This window comes from Antedon bifida, chromosome 5 (assembly GCF_963402885.1).
Source record: "Antedon bifida chromosome 5, ecAntBifi1.1, whole genome shotgun sequence".
Taxonomy (NCBI): Eukaryota; Metazoa; Echinodermata; class Crinoidea; order Comatulida; family Antedonidae; genus Antedon; species Antedon bifida.
In genome coordinates this window covers 21,472,041-21,491,801 of record NC_136230.1, presented here as the reverse complement: position 1 = coordinate 21,491,801, position 19,761 = coordinate 21,472,041, and the positions used below count along the sequence as shown (strand labels likewise).

General features: G+C 32.3%; 1 protein-coding gene across 1 annotated transcript; it reads right to left on the bottom strand.

Moving 5' to 3' along the window:
• Window positions 1-1,944: 1,944 nt before the first annotated feature.
• On the bottom strand, window positions 1,945-19,719 carry LOC144843566 (protein ECT2-like). Its single transcript, XM_078700400.1, has 21 exons — window positions 19,668-19,719; window positions 18,883-18,995; window positions 18,443-18,531; window positions 17,751-17,930; window positions 17,129-17,326; window positions 15,561-15,662; window positions 14,533-14,632; window positions 13,466-13,581; window positions 13,089-13,151; window positions 12,618-12,843; window positions 12,119-12,243; window positions 11,605-11,790; window positions 11,029-11,139; window positions 10,660-10,756; window positions 10,063-10,144; window positions 8,330-8,549; window positions 7,885-8,023; window positions 7,351-7,514; window positions 6,050-6,135; window positions 5,639-5,828; window positions 1,945-4,901 (listed from the first exon to the last, which is right to left on the bottom strand). Exons 2-21 carry the CDS (start codon window positions 18,965-18,967, stop codon window positions 4,809-4,811), a joined length of 2,652 nt encoding a protein of 883 aa, XP_078556526.1. The 5' UTR covers window positions 18,968-18,995; window positions 19,668-19,719; the 3' UTR covers window positions 1,945-4,808.
• Between the last annotated feature and the right edge of the window lie 42 nt (window positions 19,720-19,761).

The following is a 19,761-nucleotide window of genomic DNA, read 5'->3' as shown; positions in this document are numbered from 1 at the left end:
AAACCCCATTTTGTATATAATAATAATTTTCAACATAACTTTTCCAAGTTAGTTAAATGTGTTTTTAAATTTAAATATAAATGGTGATTAATATCTGCCACCGTTTAGAAACTGGTAGGCCCGTTTAAAAACCAAAAAACTGGTAGGAATTTGAAGTTTCACTTGTCCCTACCTTATATGGTAGTACTGTACAATCTGATGTTGGGCTAAACGTAATAAAGAAGTTTCAGCGCAAGAGGGAACAAACTATAGAGGGGGTATAGTTAAAGAGGATATCGCGTATTATAATTATTCAATCAATCAATTTTGTTTCGGGGAACTTTTCTCGATTACAAAAGTAACACAAAGTAAATAAAATCAAAATTGGATACCACTATAAATTAAGAATATTCATTCATGCTGCCTTACATATTACTTCTTCGGTTGTGAGTGTGCATGTAGGCCTTTAAAATAATGCCCAGGCCTTGGATCGATTTTAAGGTGGGTTGCGAATACAATAGCAAGATGCAAGCACCTCGTTCACACCTTTGATGTTTTATTTATTGACTAATATCAACAATTAACAAAACAATGTATAGATGAGTGTAATGTGTTTTTTAGAAATGAGTCAACCTGTGTCAATGACAAAGCAAACTTGCATTTTAACTTAACTAACTATATATACAAGTTCATTGATGACGTTTTGGTGGTTTTATTTTGGTTTTAAAGAATTGCTTAATATTACGAGGATGGTTTGAATGTTAAATGATCCCCTGAACAATCTAAAAGAGCACAATAAAGATAGCTTTGCAAACTTCTTTACATGGTTTACAATTCTAAAATACTAGGGCCGTAATATTCACCATCTTTGATTGTTTTTTAAAGAGGCATAATACTTAATCTGGGATCCCTTAATCTATATCTTGAACTAGTAGTGATTAAAATAGTAGGCCTACCAGGCCTAATTTCATCCTTCGTCTCTGCAGATTTCCATATGAACGCTTTCCAACAAATTGATTTATTCGTCTCTTTAATTTCGCGAAATCTAAAAATAAATAAAATGCGAAAGTGTACACATGCTATAAATCTTAACCAAGTTGATTGTACATTTCCACGTAATCAAAATCTATACTCGATATTATCCATCTAATGAGTAACGATATATTATACCATATAATATAACACAGGATAAAATTTGTATTCATTTGCTGATGTCGCGTGCGTGGATGAAGGAGATAATAAACGAATACCAGTAGGCTACTTACATGTGCTATTATACCAACCCCTATCTTTAATCATGAGCGCAAGTAATTTGACCAATCACAAGCAATGGATTACTTAATCTGTCATCATTGGTCAACTCGATGGCGTTGCGCTTACGTATTTGCGTTTCGTCCTAGTGTTAACCAATCCTAATGTAACATCAGTCAACGTAACAAAAACTAACCACTATAATCGTAATACACTAGAATAAAACTATAACGTAACGATTCCACTAACGTAACAAACAGCGTAACAACTAACGTAAACAAACAACGTAACCACTAACGTAAACAAACAACTGACTGACGTAACTTTAAATGTAATCACTAAACGCGTAACAATGGTGTATATAGACTAAAGAAGAAATGTGGATGGTCTTGGGAAACATTCTTGAAAGTTATCTTTGACTTGGTTTGGTCTCAGTTTGTGTGTGTGGTGTGTTAGTTAAGTTAGTCTGTTTGTATTCTTCTGTTTGTATTTCTTCAACCGTTAGCAAAATGGTCCTAAATTTCTTTCATGAACGTTTTCAAAGCCAGTGACAAGGATTCCAATGAAAACACACACGCCAATGTCAGGATTTTTTTTCTACAATATCTTCATGACAGCATTATCTATAATTGTTTATTGTCACATAGTTATTGGACCATAGCAGGACAATGTAGAAGGTTCTGTGCGAAATAAAGAAACATCGCAAAATGCTAATTAAACTAATAATAAAAATACTTTTATTACCGTCATTTTTTTTATTCGATAAATGCATACAACGCCAGATTTTTTAAATATTATTTCCACAAACCACGGCCATTAAAATATGAATATTAGGCATACACGTTTAACCGTAGACTTGGTTCTAGTAACACGAGTGTTCAGTAGGGCTATATCCACTAAAGGTTCAGTTTTTAGTGCAAATATGAATGAAAATACACATTTTTTTAAATACTGTAACCAGGCCACCAATGTTAAGTTTAAAGTACAAATGTAACCAACTTAAGACGAATAATTCATACTTAATATTCTTACCAATTAGCCTATTATTATATGTATTTTAAATACTAATAACAATTACATGTTATAAGTTCCATTAATGTTGCGATAACTATACCATATCATTTTAAGAATTATTTTATACTACAGTATTAATATACATTGACTGAGTTGAATTGGCATTGTAAATCTTAGTAATTCATTTTAACATTAGTCCTAAATACATTCAAAATAAATATTTGTTAACATAATTGTTGTCAATCAAATAATAATAATTTTTCAACAAAACGGCACGGTCTTCCGTTCCGTGAAACGGAACAGTATAAATGTAGCTTTCTAAAGGAACAAACGAATATGAATTAATTAGGTATTTGTAGTAGACGGTACACCCATTATCATTTAAATATAATACATCAACTGCACAGTAAAATAACTAGGCCTATTACACAGTAAGTTACAGAAATAAAACCAGTGCCAACAGTTGACAGATAAAGAAGTTTAAATTAAATGTAGTAAGTACTTTGCTGTAATTTTGCATCAATTAATATTATTAATTTCAAAATAGCCCATTCAACATTTCATTCATTCAAAAGAATTGTAAATAAAAAGTATTCTCTTTGGAGGAAATACATGTAAATTCAAAAATATCTAAAGGAAGTAAAACAATTAAATATTAAATCAGTTCAGTTCTTAATTGATAGCACACAGAAATAAAAACCATAATTTAATCCCGAAAAAAATTGGTCATGGTGTCCAAAGCCAACATTGTAGACAAAAATAATTGAAAAAAAAAATAGATAAATCAATTTTACGATGAACATAACATTGAAAGGATATGGTTGTGTGTGGTATTGCAGTCTATATTTGTCATTAATATCCTAACACTGGACATCAAGAAACTTGAATCAAATCAGAAGATCTCCCAAAACCAGACTTTCATGAAGGTCCCAGATTATTCTTTGATTCAGGACAAACCCCAGACATGTCAGAACTATCTAAGCATTAATCGGGTGATGCTTGAGTGGAAATTATCCTACAACAGTAGTCTAAGGATGATTGTTCATGTGGTAGTTGTCCTGTGTCCCATCTTCTTACTTTCAGTCCAATTATTCCCATTCTTAATTAAGTAAAATAAATAATAATGCTAACTATACAGAATATTATTACTTATCATATTTACAACATTTCAGTTTCTCATTATAGGATTAAACCCCAATCACCACATATATATAGATTGTAATTAGTCAAACTATCAGTAGGGATAGATAGAATACTACAAGGCAATACAATGTAGGTGTGGTGGTCACAGTACGCCACCCACTGCCTTTATGTTAACAAATGAACGTGTCCATAGCTAGCTCTCCCCTATTTGTTAGGCCATTTAAAAAGACTGGGCGTTTGGCCTCCAGTCATATAATATGTATACAGTTAACTTTCCCAATACCGGACTCTCTGAAAACTCTCCAAACCAGATGTCCCAAATAAATTGTTACCATTAAAAACACATTCCAAATACCAGACTTTCTGGAAAACAAGATATATAGGCCAACCCAAAGGTGTCCGGTATTGAGAGACTTGACTGTATATATTATATGCCAAATTTGGGGTAGTTGGTGAATCTATGACTAAATGTATGGTTTATAACTGTGTAGATGTTGCCTCTTATGTCAGTAAAGTTTGAGTCAACATCATGCAATTTTGAAAAGCAAAACATTCATCTACAAAAATCATCCTGTGATACCAAAACAAAACTTCCTTATCTTTCACCATTTTTGGATTTATTATTTCAATTTTGAATTCTATAAAAAGAATGTTATCTTTTGAACATAAGCGAGATTATAAAAGTAAGGCTGAATCCAATTTACTGGAAATTAAGATTTAAAATACAGACTAAAATGTGTGAAAGACACGCCCAGCAACCATAGAAGCTTGAATAGTCCACTACCAGTGATCGCTATTTACACATAACTGAACTAGAGGTAGACTTATATATCAGGATGTGGTGAAATAATAGAGTCCAAATTGTTTTACTTTGCTCAATATCTGATATAATCAAAATATTATTAGAAATTGTAGTATACATTTTAATCACACCATCTACTGTTATGTACAATGCAATTAAGACTGTCAGTAAAAGTATATTGTAGAAAATCTAGCAGTATTGATAAATTGTTTAAAAACTGTGGAAAATGTTATTACAGTAGTAAGACATTGATCAATGTGGATAAAGTTGTTGTGACCAAAATATTGTGATGTCCAAGTGTTCATAATGAGGTGAACATCAAGAGCAACACCACTATTTTCCTGCTGTCAAAAATTGCATAGAATATCGATTTTTCAATTTTTCAAATTTATAATATTTTACTATTTTACAATAATACTTGAAAAACTATTAATTTAAAAAGATATGATTTCATTAATTGTATAATAATATAAAACATCCCGGTGGATCCAATATTGAAAATTGTTTGATTGAGAATAATATACAGACTTGATAGGATCCACTACAGGTATTCAATAAAGATGTAATAAAACAAGGTGCAAAGACTCAACGGTATTTATTCACAAGTTAACCTGTGACCTCACAACCAACTTGATGACGAAGGCCCAATAGTTGCATTTTTTATCATCTTGGGTGTATGTGGAGGCCGAGAACGCACAGGAGATGACATAACCTGATGACGTGAAGAAGAAGAATAAATATATATATAAGTACAACAAATTAAAATGTTATTTATTTCTTTCTTTCAGCATTGGTATTACACAGGCTATCTACAGCATGGACAAAAAGAGCTTTACTTCTAAATGTCATCATTCCAATTAAGCATTGTTTAAATGTAATGATCTAAAGGATTTTATAGAATATTTATAAAATATTGTTTAGGGTGTATATGTCAGTTTCCCTTAAAGTATCCCTTGGCCCTGTACTCTAGTCCATTACTGTTTCATCAAGTTATTAGATTTATTCCTAGTACATTGAGGGTGATTATTATTTAAAATAAATCTGTCACATAAACACAATGAACATTTTCACTTAATGGACTAATATTATCATTATAAACCTTGACTCAGAAATACCGGATGGTGTCCGGCGGGGGATAGTTTTACCTTAGTTAAGCATAGTAATACATTCTTTCACATTATTGATTGTTTCCATCCCCGAAACCTCGACTAAGAAATACCGGAATGGTGTCCGGCGGGGGATAGTTTATTACCATTAGTTAGGGCCTAATGTAAAGCACCTAGAGGGGTCAGTGATCCATTAGGCGTTATATAAATATTGTTTATTATTATCAGTTTTTAATCAATTAGATTTCGATTTGCATAAAAATGAATAAAGTAGGATGTAAGTAAAACACATTAAACTGGCACTAAAATATGGTAGAACCTGAAATATATGAATCCAACATACCCGTGAGAGTGTGGCTACTGATGCCAGTCTGGCACCTGTTCTTGACCTTGGTGTGCCAACTAACGTTGTGACCTGGTCATTTAACATAGGACTGGCGTTTGACAACGATGACATAGCTCTTTGTAAACGATGCGGCGTTCCTTTCCATGAGAATGTCCTGCCAACCTTTCTGGTTGCCTTCTTTGCTTTCCTATTAAAAATAACAATTACAAGATTATTATTATATAACATAAAAATAGAAAAACCTTTAACATTGCTGGCGCTATTGCAGTTTCGCACCTAAAAAAGAGACTTCAGGGTCAGTCACCATTCCGTGGAGAAATCTCATCCCTGAAACTATTTTATAGATTTTTTTTGTTTTTGGATCCAGACGAACCTTTTAACTAATAAACAAATTATATATAAACTTACCTCATTGCTTTTCCAAGTTTACTATTTTCAAAATCACTTTTACTCAATTCAAGTTCCTCTGGTTCAATTTTAAGTATGAAGCTTGCCTTGAAAAGGAAAACAGTACGTCAATAATAAAAAAATATAGAATCAACTTATGCAGAATATGCAAAATATCTGTAGGTGAATGCCAGTTGAATGTTTAATAACAATAATTTATTAATAATTTAATAATAATATTAATAATAATAATAATTTAGGTATTTGTATAGGGCCAGAATCAACTAAACTGAAGTAAAAATCAAAGGCGCTTATAATAGGATGTTAAAAAGATGCGTTCTTTTTTTAAAATAGCAATAGAAGTTGATTTAGTAAAATGACGAGGGAGAGAATTCCAAAGAGAAGCAGCAGAGAACATAAAAGACCTTTGTCCATAAGATTTGGTGTTAATTCTACAAGTAGTAGGTTTTGATCAGCCGAACGAAGACAAGCAAGAGGGGTGTAGGAGGGAAGAAGATCAAGGAGATAAGAAGGTTGTTTAAGAAGTAGCGCTTTAAATGTTAGTAAAAGAATCTTATATTTTATACGGGAGTCAATAGGTAGCCAATGGAGGTTATATATAATAGGAGATATGTGTGAGGATCTTCTAAAATGTGATTGTAGCATCATTTGAGTGATGAAAAACTACAGCATACTTTAGAAAATTATGTGTAAAGCTCTGTCTACACTATCAAACTTTATGTGAAAAAAATGTGATATACTCATCATGGACATGATGTCATATCACTACTGTATTTGGGAATATCACTTCCATATTTGAGCACATCACACTTTTTTGGTGTCAAACTAGTGTAGACAGAGCTTAAAAAGTGCATCAAACAGATGGAGAATGTAACATTTGCCAGTAACTAAAGTCACATTATTTATCCATTGTAGTTAACTGGTTAGATGATAAGTGCATATTTTGCTAGATATTAGTGTACTTAAGTTAAGCATACATTGTGTCTACATAGCTAGTATCAGTGGATATACATATTTTATTTAAAGATGTATTGTCCCCCAAAACATGAAAAATAAAGATTAATAAAATCAGACTTTGAATAGATTATTTTGTAGTTTTAATAAAGTTAATTAATGTTTTCACTTCACTAAAACGACAAAATAAATGGTTAAATTCAACAAAGAACCCATTGGCTGGCAGCCAATTTGAGTATTTTTTGCTTTAAAAATATACAAATTGCCACAGTATGCTATTCACACATGATAAAGCAGTTGAAATGTAAAAAGCCCAGTAGAATAAGATTAGAAATAAGTAAACCTACCGAATTGGCTTTACATGTTATATTTGCCATGTGTTGTGAGAGTGTCTTCAACCATTGTGTTTTACTCTTTTCATCACCAATCAATGTGAACATAAACAGTCTGTCTGTGCGGTCCGATATCTCCATTGGTGGTTTACAAAGCAATGCAAATGTGTTTTTACAATCTGAAAGCAGTAATAGTTTGTTATTGAAACAAAACATCACTTATGATGTAAGATTTACTTCAAAAAGTTGATGCATAGAAAAACAGCTCAAAATATATATAATTAAAGATAAAATAACTAGTATAACATATCATATTTAATGGTAAACATTTTAATAAATAACTTTTAATAAGATCATTTATTAATAATAGATGGCAAAAACAAAACAGCACCTGATTGGCTGTCAGCTTTGAAAAATATTGTATATTTTAATAGCTTAAAGTACTTTGTTACATACTCAAGTAAGCCGTTTCCATCCAAGTGAATGTAATAATAGGCATATGGAACTGACACATTTATAAAGTTGTATTTTTTTAATGCATTTCCTTACCTTCAGTTTCTTTAACATCCAACACTCGCCTTATATGCGACAATGGTAACAATTCAATATGCTTGTAGTACTTAGATGTCTTGCTAAGAGCAGGACTTTTGTGAGATGTTGTGCTTGCTTTACTTCTTCTTTTACAGATCTATAATCAAATAAAATTAATATATTTGTTCTTCATTGATAAATTTTCTGTTGATGATTTCATTCTCTATGTTGTTCTATTCCATATGTAAGAGTGACACTTTTAGAGAGTAACTAATATACTATAGACAAGCAATTTATTAGAACTCATGCCTTGTTTTTAAACAATTTTTAGAACATGTTCACCTGTTCAATATTAGTTCTATTGGACAAAGGTTCTATTCAATGGTTCTATTACTGCCTTTTTGAATGGTTAGCCTAAAGTTTTAACTAATATCTAAAGAAAAATATTTTGTTTAAATCTTACCTCTAATAAATCTGTAAATAAAAACATTGATACACTCCCTCCCTTTTCTGAGAAATTATCCCCCTTGCCATGTTCACGATCACCAATCTCTATAGTGTCAATCCTTGTGACAAAGCTGCGATGGGCAGATAAAAGTGTTGGCGGAACGCCATCTATTTCACTGATGACGTCAAACATCTGAGTATGCCCTTCTGTCTTGCGTTTATCCTCATTTATATGTCTAGATTTAAACAAATTTTCTCTTTAGATAATTCATCTTGTGTTTTGTCACAAGATAACTGTATTTGTAGCCATGTTTACATACTCATTTCTCTATTGAAGTTATATTGTGGTTTAGCTTTAGCATTCAAGCAAGACACGGGCTCAAAATATGATATAACCCGGTTGAAATATGATTGGAAGGTACTTAAACCTTTAAAACCTGTAGTAGTGACATTGAATGTACATCTGAAACATATGAGAGTTATATCAAGAGGTACATCGGCAACAACATGGATGCTTAAGAGAGTAAACTGATCACACAAGCATTAAATGCAACTTGGATATGATTCTAATCAGCTTAACCCTCTTAGTTCCAAATTCCCGAGAGAGAGCCATTTCCCCTCAACCGTATTCTTTTCAGAACAGCATTTTTGTAATACTCCAGGGAGTTGAAATTTTTCAAACAGTAATTTCATCATTTTATCATAAATGTATGAAAAAATGTTTCTAAAAACAAATATTCCTTATTAAATTTCCTGTAAAATGATGTATAATGTATATTTGTATGATTTATTTTTATTTATGAAATGTATGAATTAAAAAAAAATTCTAATTTTTAATTAAAATTTCCAAGAAATTGCTTTAAAAAATCGTATAAAAACGATAATAAAATGATATTTAGAAAACCCCAACAAACAAATATTTATAATACATACCTATAAATGTATATTTACTTGAACAAAAGTAATAATAGGAGAATTAGATACGAGTTATTTTATTCAAATAAACCGCCATCGTATAATCTTAGCCTAGGCCCAATCAAACCATCCTATCACCATCGTTAGTCTGAGCATGCCCACTATAAGCAAGTTACTCAGGCGAGTAAATTCTGACAACGTGCTGCATGGGCCTACAAACAATTCGTCTCGCGTTGCACATTTTTCAACAAAGGAGTCAGTATTTCCGGTTGTGTGACTAGATACGGAGAACGTGTAATCAACAAACAACATGATTTTGATTAATTAATTAGTTTTTAATTGATATTTCCAAAAGATTTTCCTATAGCGAAAATTTTTTCGTTGACATTTTTCGAAAGAAAATTTTACGCTTGATCGAATAAAAGCTATCCCAGAATCCTCAGACAAGCAGAAGTTAGTGATTATCGCCCTCAAACACAGAAGGTACGTTTGGTGTGTATCGCCGACTAGGGGTTTTCAACGCATGTCCCATATGGTGTCTAACGCCGCCCGTGGCACTAAGAGGGTTAAAGGCCAATTTACACAGACGAGCATTAATGCAAAAAGCAAAAATATAGAATCTATGCTATTTCTTACGAGCATTTACACAAAACGGGACGGGTGGTTGAACGTAAACCCGCTCAGAATAGACACAGATTGTATGTGAGACAAGTACACACGCTTTTCCGTTTACCGCTCGACTGTGTAAATTGGCCTTAAGTTTGTTATATGTACACTTGACTTTAGTGCATGTAAAGATAGGTTTAATTTAAATGTAAATATATTTGTACTTACTCAGTGACTTGTTTCAATGAATCAAGTGCTCTTTCTAAAGCTGAGTGATCTGGGTTTGACTTGTCTGTCCGCCTTAAAAGATCTTCATAGAAAAAACAAAGAGTGAAAACAATTGTCAACATTATTTTCATAATAAAAAAATAGAAATTATAAACATTTTAAACATTAATAACAATAGAGTATAATAGTATCACATAACCAAAAGAAAGGGAGTCAAGGAGGAAAAAAGGTAATATGAAGTAGTCTATAGAATGTTGCACCTTAAATACAATGTTATGCTAAAATTATTCTGATGTCATATGTACTTGGATTGTAACAAATTAAAAAATCTATGCAAACAAATGCTACATGTTAATTTGTCAATGTCATACTTATAGCACTTTCAATCTGCAGATTGTTCCATAAACGCTAGGAAATATAATTATTAAAATATATAAAATGTTGAGATATTACAGAGATATTAAAAGAACTGGTTTTAAAAACTTCAATTGAAGGTGACCCTTAATGATGATTGAAAAGCCTTGATGTGTCTGTACTTTATGTGTGAATGTATCAATCCAGTTTATTTTATGTGTGAAGAGGCCTTAAATAATTTACCTGACAGTAGCAGGATCATGCTAGGTAGCCTTTGAACAGGTCTGATTAACAAGTCTGCTAACCTCTGACGACTGCATTCTGGTTTACTTTGTTGAATCTAAATCAAATTGATCATTTGAAATTAATTTAAAACTATGTAAATTTTGACAAAAATTTATGACAAAAGGTTGAAAAACGACACAAATATTAATGGAACTACATTGTACAATTACTAATAAACTATGATACAGTACATAAATGGTTGATATTATATTTTGGGGTCACTCATTCTTAGTCTAAAGATAGAGCAAAATAATATTGATGTAATGGATTAGAAGCAGGGACATTAATGTGAATGTAGAGCTGAGTTTTTCTGATTGTATGCATTACCTTTAAAAAAGCATGAAAGCGTGGTTGAGTCTTTTCACATCTCTCTACAGTTTGTTTGATCATCTCATAGAAGTTGACAAATGGTGGGTATGCCTTCATTATATCTCCAGACTACAAGATAAAATACCAACATTGCATTAATATGAACAACCAAATGTTGAAATAAAATATACAGCATGTATAAGATAATGTAATTAAGGCATTATGCCAGTATGTGTATGTTGCAAATTCTTCTGTTATTTTAATATCTCTATTTTGAGGATCTGAAAGTATTAAAATAGCGGAAGTTTGTCACAAACATTAGTTGTATTTTTACAATATCAAGTTAAGCATCACATTCATTACTTAATTACAGGGTGAAGGTTTTGTGGTACTGATTCGAGGGATATTTCGATTTTACATAGGAACTAGTTATGTTAAATGATCGTGTGCATGCAGGCATGCAGGGACATATGGGCATACTTCTCAACTTGATTCAGTTTTGGTGGATTCTAGGTCCGACAAATGACACAATAGGTCAAAGGATAAAGGTCATCACACTCTGTAATGTTTGAAGGTAGTGGTTATTAGACGTACATGTTTCCCAATAATATTTCCGATACTTTTCTCTTCTGAATAGTCCTTGAGCAGTTCTTGAAGGTCTTCTTTGAGGCGTCGATGAACGTTGTAGATATCTGGAATCTTGCCAAACATGGTCTTGATGTCTTCTTGTGGCAGTAGAGCACCTCCAACCTGATGCTGCTCAAGAGGTTCTTTGAAAATCTTCAAGAAATTACAAGCAGGGGATTTAGAATTTTAAATACAACAGGACTAAATAGAAATAGCACTAGTGGCAACTAATGTAATTATCCACCAAAACAAATGCTATGCTTTATTCTGAATTACAGCAAAACAAGACTTTCATCTTGTATAACATTCTTACTGCAGGATTAATATGGAATGTTTTTCACAAAATTAGATTTTACTATTAATTACTGGAGTTTTTTTTTTTAATACAATTGGTCTATCAAACTGATAAGATTTGTTTTCTTTTTAGCTTGCAAAAATAAACCTATTCTACTTTAATATACAAAAATGTGATGCATTTTACCTTAATAATTGTACTCAGTATAGCTACATAGTTGGTTTCTGTTTGCAGTAGTTCCATCATAGTTTGTTGTCGCCTTGAAACTGGTTGCTTAGGGGTTTGATCAACTTCTACTGGAGTGCACAGTCCTAAGAACAAAATCAAAGACATTAAGGATAAAAAAAAATTCAATACATTGTTACTTAATTGGAACAAAAAAAAAAAATTCTTTGTGGTAATAAGTTATGAACTTCTCATTTTATGGTAAACAGATACTTCTTGAAATTGAGTTAAGGAACAAATTAAAGTATAAATTTTGAGAGATTCTTTCGATTGGAAGGCTAATATTCTTTGGAAATCTGTTGAAAGACTCTTAATCATTTTAAAACAGGACTTGAAGAACTAGACAGGCACACGCTAAATGTGGACTCAATTAGTCATATTATTTTTAATAGAAATGCTGTAGCAATGGTTGTGCAATTTATGGAAACTAGTCTTGTATATTTATTTATATAAAACTCACCATTCATCATAGAAGCAGTCTCTGGTGTCTGCGACGCATCCAGAACCGACGATGCTGATATCCCTGTCTCATTTAACACGCTTGATCTACGCTTCCGAGGCAACCCTGGCGTTTCCATGTTGTCTGTGTCATGGCTAAATTGAGCGATGCTTTCCCGCAATCTTCGACGTTTTCGAGACTTGGATGATGGGGTTGACACAGAAGTTGATCTTGCTGGTGTTGCCATCTTCAAAATAATATAATTCAGAAAATACTTAATTAGTTTTGTTTATGCTTGTCACAAAAGTAGAGAAAAATAAAGTTCACGCTTAACAGTACTAGGCTTCTCGAAGCCGTAGCTTGGTGGCCCAAGGGCTCAGTCCGGACCAAGCGCCAGAGTTATAACTTATGGCTGACATTCCTAATATGAGATTATAAACACGATGATACAATTTAATCATCATAGAATTGTAATCATCTATGAAGTTTTACCTTGTTAAATATGTACATATCAGCATCAGCACAGGCATCAATCTTGATACTGCTCCAAAACCACTACAAATTAGAAATGGATTTTATTAATTGCAAACAAATTTCCTTTAGTCTTTTTAAATAGTTAAATTTTTTTTAAAATATATATTGTCCAAAGGTACAAGTACAAACATCAATCAATAAGACTTATGTTATAGCCATAAAGTAATGTTCAGAGGCACTTTGACAAAGTTTCTATGTACAAATGTGTTTTGAGAAATCAAAAGAGAATGATTTGTTTAATCTTGATAGATTCTATATAAAATAATTATTATTTAAAAATTATCAATTTCACCAGTAACGTTTTAGAATATAGGATATCATTGTTGTTTACATACTTCTTGTTTAACAACAGTCAGCTTTGGGCGTACTTCAAATGGTAATGACGATAAATTGATATCATCGACGACAATGTGTGTGCAGCATTGATCAGAAGGCTCTGATATAGATCCACCTGTATGAGTACAAATAATTGGTATTGAATAAATTGGTATTTTCGTTTTATTCAATTGCCAATTGTGGAGTTGAGTTGAGAACACCATATTGTATATATAGATGATGGGCTATGCCCGAAACATGTTGTCTTAATAAATTTATATTGAGGCAGTTTTTTTTTTTGATTTAGTACTTAAAGATGTATTGTCCCTTGAAACACAAAAAAATGAAGGTCAGAATATTCTAAATTTAAATTGGCCATATCAAAGTAATATTAAAGTTATTCACTTTAAGTCGAAAATTCGAGCCAAAAACAACAATTTTATGTAATTAACAGCTAAATTAATTTGATTACATTTCGTCTGGAAAATCGTCGCGAGCGAAAGTAAACAAAGATTTCAAACCATGATTATACATTATGCATGATGCTAATTAGGATTGTTTACAACTCGTCACGGTTAAGAAGGTGTTTTCACACAGATCGCGAGGACGTTTTATGATTATGCATACAGAGTAGCCAAATAAGCGCCTTGCATTATGAGATATGTTTTGATCGAAAACTTTGACTGGAAGTCAAAGTTATTTTTTGAACCAAAAAACGTCTGTATTTCAGTTAAATGATTTTTTTTAGACTAATTTTTGGTGAAAGTTAATAACTATTATGATACTTCAAAATGACCCACTTTTTTTCGAAATCTTTTATTTTTTATTTTTTTGGAATTTGACAAAGGGACAATACATCTTTAAGTTATACCTATGTTTCTATTTTATTCAGCTTTTTATCAATTTTGAATTACATGTCAAAAAGACATAATTGTTTTCATGTAGAAGGGAAGCCTCAGGATGTAAATGCTCTGGGGATTCAGAGAGCTGATACCATGGTAATTACTACATATCTTTGTTGGTTTTGCCTGCCATATTTTATTGAAATAAATCAAATACATAATTACAATTCAGATGAAAGGCTTACCTTGTTCTGTAGAAATGTCTTGCATTTGTTTTTGTTCTTCCTCGGAAAATCCAATAAAACTTAACACACACTTATGAAAGGGCTTCATCTTATACATCATCTGATAAATATTTATAGAAACATATTCAAGAAAATGACAAAAACAGATAAGTCAGTGATTTCACTTTCACAACGTAGAGATGACAAAAACTGAAAGTAGGGCTTTTTAAGAATTGAAAGTAATTTGTATATGATTGTGACTATTCTGATAAGAAAATTTAGAAAAACAAATGCTTGCTATCTACTTGGTGTAATTAGGGACTTTACGAAACACGACAGGAAGTCATAGGACGGTGCTCATGAATAATTAATGCATGAGCTTTAACAAAGTGGGCGGAGCTTAGCGTGAAATTCCATCGTCTTAACTTTTTGAGAACGATAAAGTTGCCATTTTGCCGTGTTCGGAGAACGACTAGAAATAATGTACATATAACCTTAAATATACAGTTCAAATTACACTTAAACATGGAATTTTCAAAACTCTAAATAATATTTGAACTTCCAATTTAATTGTTTATTAAAATAACAATTTTATTGGGTTAAAATGGCTGTGTTAAAAGTAGCGTTTGAATGCGAGGCCCTATCTAGGAAGGCTATGCCGATGATGTATTACCAGAGCCAAGCGATTCAGAAGGCCCAGCGCCACGAGACAGGGGAGGGAGAGAATGCCGGTCATCGTTATATTCACGCAATAGTGCGTAACTAATAAAAGGCTATGTTGACTGTATATGATTTTATGCTCTAGTGAACACAGGATATTTGTCGTCCTACCCTAACCGTTGTGTTTCGTAAAGTCCCTATTACTTTTAAAGACACAATCTTTAAAGTTTGTCAAGAAGATGGTTGAACCATCCTCATTCATATCAAGCTTATTTATATTCAATGCATGAATATGAACTATTAATATTTAATAATACAGTTAGCTATACTGTTTTAAAATTTAACTGCAAATAAACAGGTAGGAAGTGAATCTTTAAAAATTAAGTTACCATTTTGTCCGAGAGTGAACTGATGCTGATATCGTCACGGTTGTTCCAGGTTTCATGTACCCACTGTTGGGTCATGACAGGAGTTCCCAGACTAACAGCAGCCTAAAACGTAATACAATTCAGCAAAAATTATTATTTTCTTCATTTATCTTTTCACACACACAATGTTAAAGATGTATTGTCCCTTGAAACACAAAAAAATGAAGGTCAAAATATTCTAAATTTAAATTGGCCATATCAAAGCAATAATAAAGTTATTCACTTTAAGTCGAAAATTCGAGCTAAAAGCAACAAGTTTACGTAATTAACAGGTAAATTAGTTTAATTACATTTCGTCTGGAAAATCGTCGCGAGCGAAAGTAAACAAGGATTTCAAACCACGAGTACGCATTATGCATATGCTAATTAGGATTGTTTACAACTCGTCACGGTTGAGAAGGTATTTTCACACTGATCATGAGGAAGTTTTATAATTATGCATACAGAGTAGCCAAACAAGCGCGTTTCATTATGGGGTATGTTTTGATCGAAAACTTTGACTGGAAGTCAGAGTTATTTTTTTAACAAAAAAACGTCTGTATTTCAGTTAAATGATTTTTTTTTTGACAAATTTTTGGTGATAGTTAATAACTATTATGATACTTCAAAATGACCCACCTTTTTTCGAAATCTGTTATTTTTTATTTTTTTGGAATTAGTCAAAGGGACAATACATCTTTAAGGTACACATTAACTTCTAATTTAAGACAGATCTTTTTAAACAGTTTAAAGACAACAGTACATATGCCTATTATGATTGTATATTTGCAGGCAATTACTTCAATAGCTCCTCAGCAGGAATCATTTGTAACAATTAAGCTACTTTCACATTGCAGATTCAGTACGGCAAAAATATCGTGAACGCGATTGAGCTTTCACATCGAGCATGAATGTGATAATCCGTTGTCTAGCGAGGTCATTCAGTCAAAAGAAAAAATTGTACAATTTCAGCAAATGGCTTCTTGACCCATCGCTCCGAATTCAGAGTTCGAATCAGGCATGGATTTGTATATGTAAGATTTTTATATGAACGATCCTATGCATTACCACTGAATCCATTTTCCACAAAATGTTTTCAGGGTGCCAGATGCCGGATCAAATTCGGCCGTCATGTGAAAGCAGCTTAAGGGAGATAATTATTTTCATTTTTACAAAATCATATTTAAAGTTTACAGAGAATAAATGTGAAAAGATATAGATAGGGTATTAATATTTAAAATGTTATAACTAGAATAGTCCAATAGATTGTTTATTAATAAGGAAGCCAGTTTAGTTTACGCAATGTAAATATGCCACAATTTCTTCTCCATCCCCAATATTACAATAATTTAGATGCAACATAATTATATTAGTTGATACCATTTTAAAAATACCAAAACCAAAATCCCATGGTATTTAGCAGCTGGTATTATTACCTATTTACCTGTCAGATTGCATGACACATGTTGTCAATTGTCCTTTTAAGTGTGAATACACAGGTCACAAGTTTAAATGACAAATTATCAATTTCAAATTTGATACTTTCTCACCTTATACTTATTTCCAGAAGGTGTGTTAGCAATGAGATGCGTGACTTTAGAAGTGAATTCTCTACGGACGCTGCCTCCCATGTGATGTACAAGTTCTGCCATTCTTTTCAGGAGTTCCTTCTCCAGAAATCCAGTGAAGCAAACAACAAGTTTTGACATATGCTGGCAGTAAACAGGTCTTGAGTTATAGGGAAGTTGCTAAAAAACACAATATAATTCTTTAAATAATTTCAAAGTATACAGTATCCATGGTCATTTATAAAATAACAACCAGGCAGATAAGATACAATCCCAAGGTCAGGGGTTTACTCCTGACCTAGTGCCAAGGCTATAACTCACGACTGCTTTTAATTCACTCTACAGGCCTTAAATGAGACTTAGTTTATAAGCATGATGATGTAACCAACGCAGGGAAAAGTAGTGAAATTTCACTCTTCCCTGACCAAAGTAATCACTTTGCTGGCATTGGATGTGCATTAAAAAAATGCTTTATTGTTTACATAACAATATACATCTAGGTCAGTATACATTTGATTTGATGACCCCTATAAGCTTTCTGTACAACATTTTTGCAATAGATGACTTTCTTTGATTAAACAGAAATGACTGAGATATAACAAACCTGAGCATCTTTAGCACAACTCAAGATAACAGAAGGTCCAATAACACGATGTTCTGACTGCGCTAGTCTTTTGAATAAGGCTCCTTCAAAATTATCAATGACAAACACAGTGTCAAACTGCTCGGAGTGCTGGTAATATTCACTACCATCAGGCGAGTACAAAACAGGAAACTTCAGCTTCTACAAAATTAATGCATTGACATTAACAAACATTTGGTTAATAATTAATTACAGGTGGTGTATATGACTCTGTGATGATTATTTAATATTAACAATGAATACTTCTCTAATAAACACACATAATAATCTTCTCTCTTTCACAAAAGCAGTTGTTAAATACAATCATTCATGCATTAGCAACAATGAAACACAATATGTCCTTAACAGATTTCTCATTTTTTTTGTGACGATTGTACACCCAAAAAAGGGTCAAAATGTGTAACATAATCTATGTGGGGTCGTCATCTGGATTTAGAATCAATGAAAATTGAGTCTGGCAACTTGCAAAATTTACCAAACCAAACGTAACAACGTGAATAGTACCTTCATAGGATGTCATAAGTCATTGGTTGACTGTCACAAAATTAGAGATATAAAGCAAGAAACTACTATGAATCCATAACTCTGTTCACTCTTTTCCAACTCACAAAGCATTTAATTCTTAATTATAATAAAAGGCACAAAAATCTTACCTCTAAGGAACGTGCAAGCTCAATATTATCAGCAAGTACTTCACCAACAACACAAATACGAACATCAAGTGGTATCATTTCTTCATCACCTGTGATAAACATTTACATTTAGATTCAAATTTACTATTTATGTATAAATTTATGAAAGATTGAAATTTTAAAAAGCTATCTGTTTTAAAATAAATCATTATATCACTTTTATAAACTGTAAATTGAGAAGATTTATCCATAATTGTGTAACCTGGGTCATACACTACTGGGAACAAATGTACAATTGTAAGCTAGTGAAACAGTGCAATTTATCTTGGTCATTGAATTGCCAGGGTTGACTGAGGCAGAATGTATCCCAGCCAAACCAGGACATAGATGATATATCTCTGCATATACTATAGTATGTTTCTCACTTAATTATGTTTACTAATCTCTGCATGTGAACTTACAATGATGTTCTTGAACTGTCTGGTCACCTTGACAAGCATAACTCATGTCAATTTGAGACTCTTGCGCTAACAAAATGGATGACATCTTTAAAAGTTTACTAATCCTTTTAGATCTGAAAATATGAGAATACTTAATAAGAGTAAAATACAATATGTTCATTCAGATGTACAGTAGTTGTGGTGGGTGACCCACTATATCTAATTATTTGGGCCTCCCACCCTTTTTGGAAAATAATATTAAAATAATATATATATAGAAACACGTCGAGGGACACACAAGCAAGCTCTGGCCTTAATAAGTCTCAAAATCAAGTAAATCAAGTAAAAATATAATACATTTGTAACATTTTTAAAGACTTAGCCTAGTACTAGGTTAGGTAGTAATAGTATAGGCTAGTAGACCCTAGCCCTACCTACTATATAGCCTAGCCCTAGCTACTAGAGATAGAGAGATAGGATTTAGGATTAATAGCCTCCGAAAGGCTAGCTAGATAGGAAGGTAGGCCTAGCTTAGAGTAGGCCTAGGCCGCCTAGCCTAGTTCCAATTAGGCCTAGGCCGCCTAGTTCCAATTAGGCCTAGCTAGCCTACTACTAGGCTGCGCCTAGGCTAGGCCTGCCTGTATGTAGCCTAGTAGGCCCTGCTGGGCCTAGCCTAACTAGGTATCCAACAAAAATGTTTAGTGTATAGGCCTAATATTCATATTGCTAGTCAATTATCAAGTATATTATTATATTATAACATTTTAGTGAGTAAAATAAATCAGTTTCATCTTTGATATACTTACAATTATATAAAATTTAGGCCTAAACTTCAGCACCATCAAACTTGATTTCCTATTCCTTGACTTTTGTTATTTCAAAAAATCCGCTTAGCCGCTA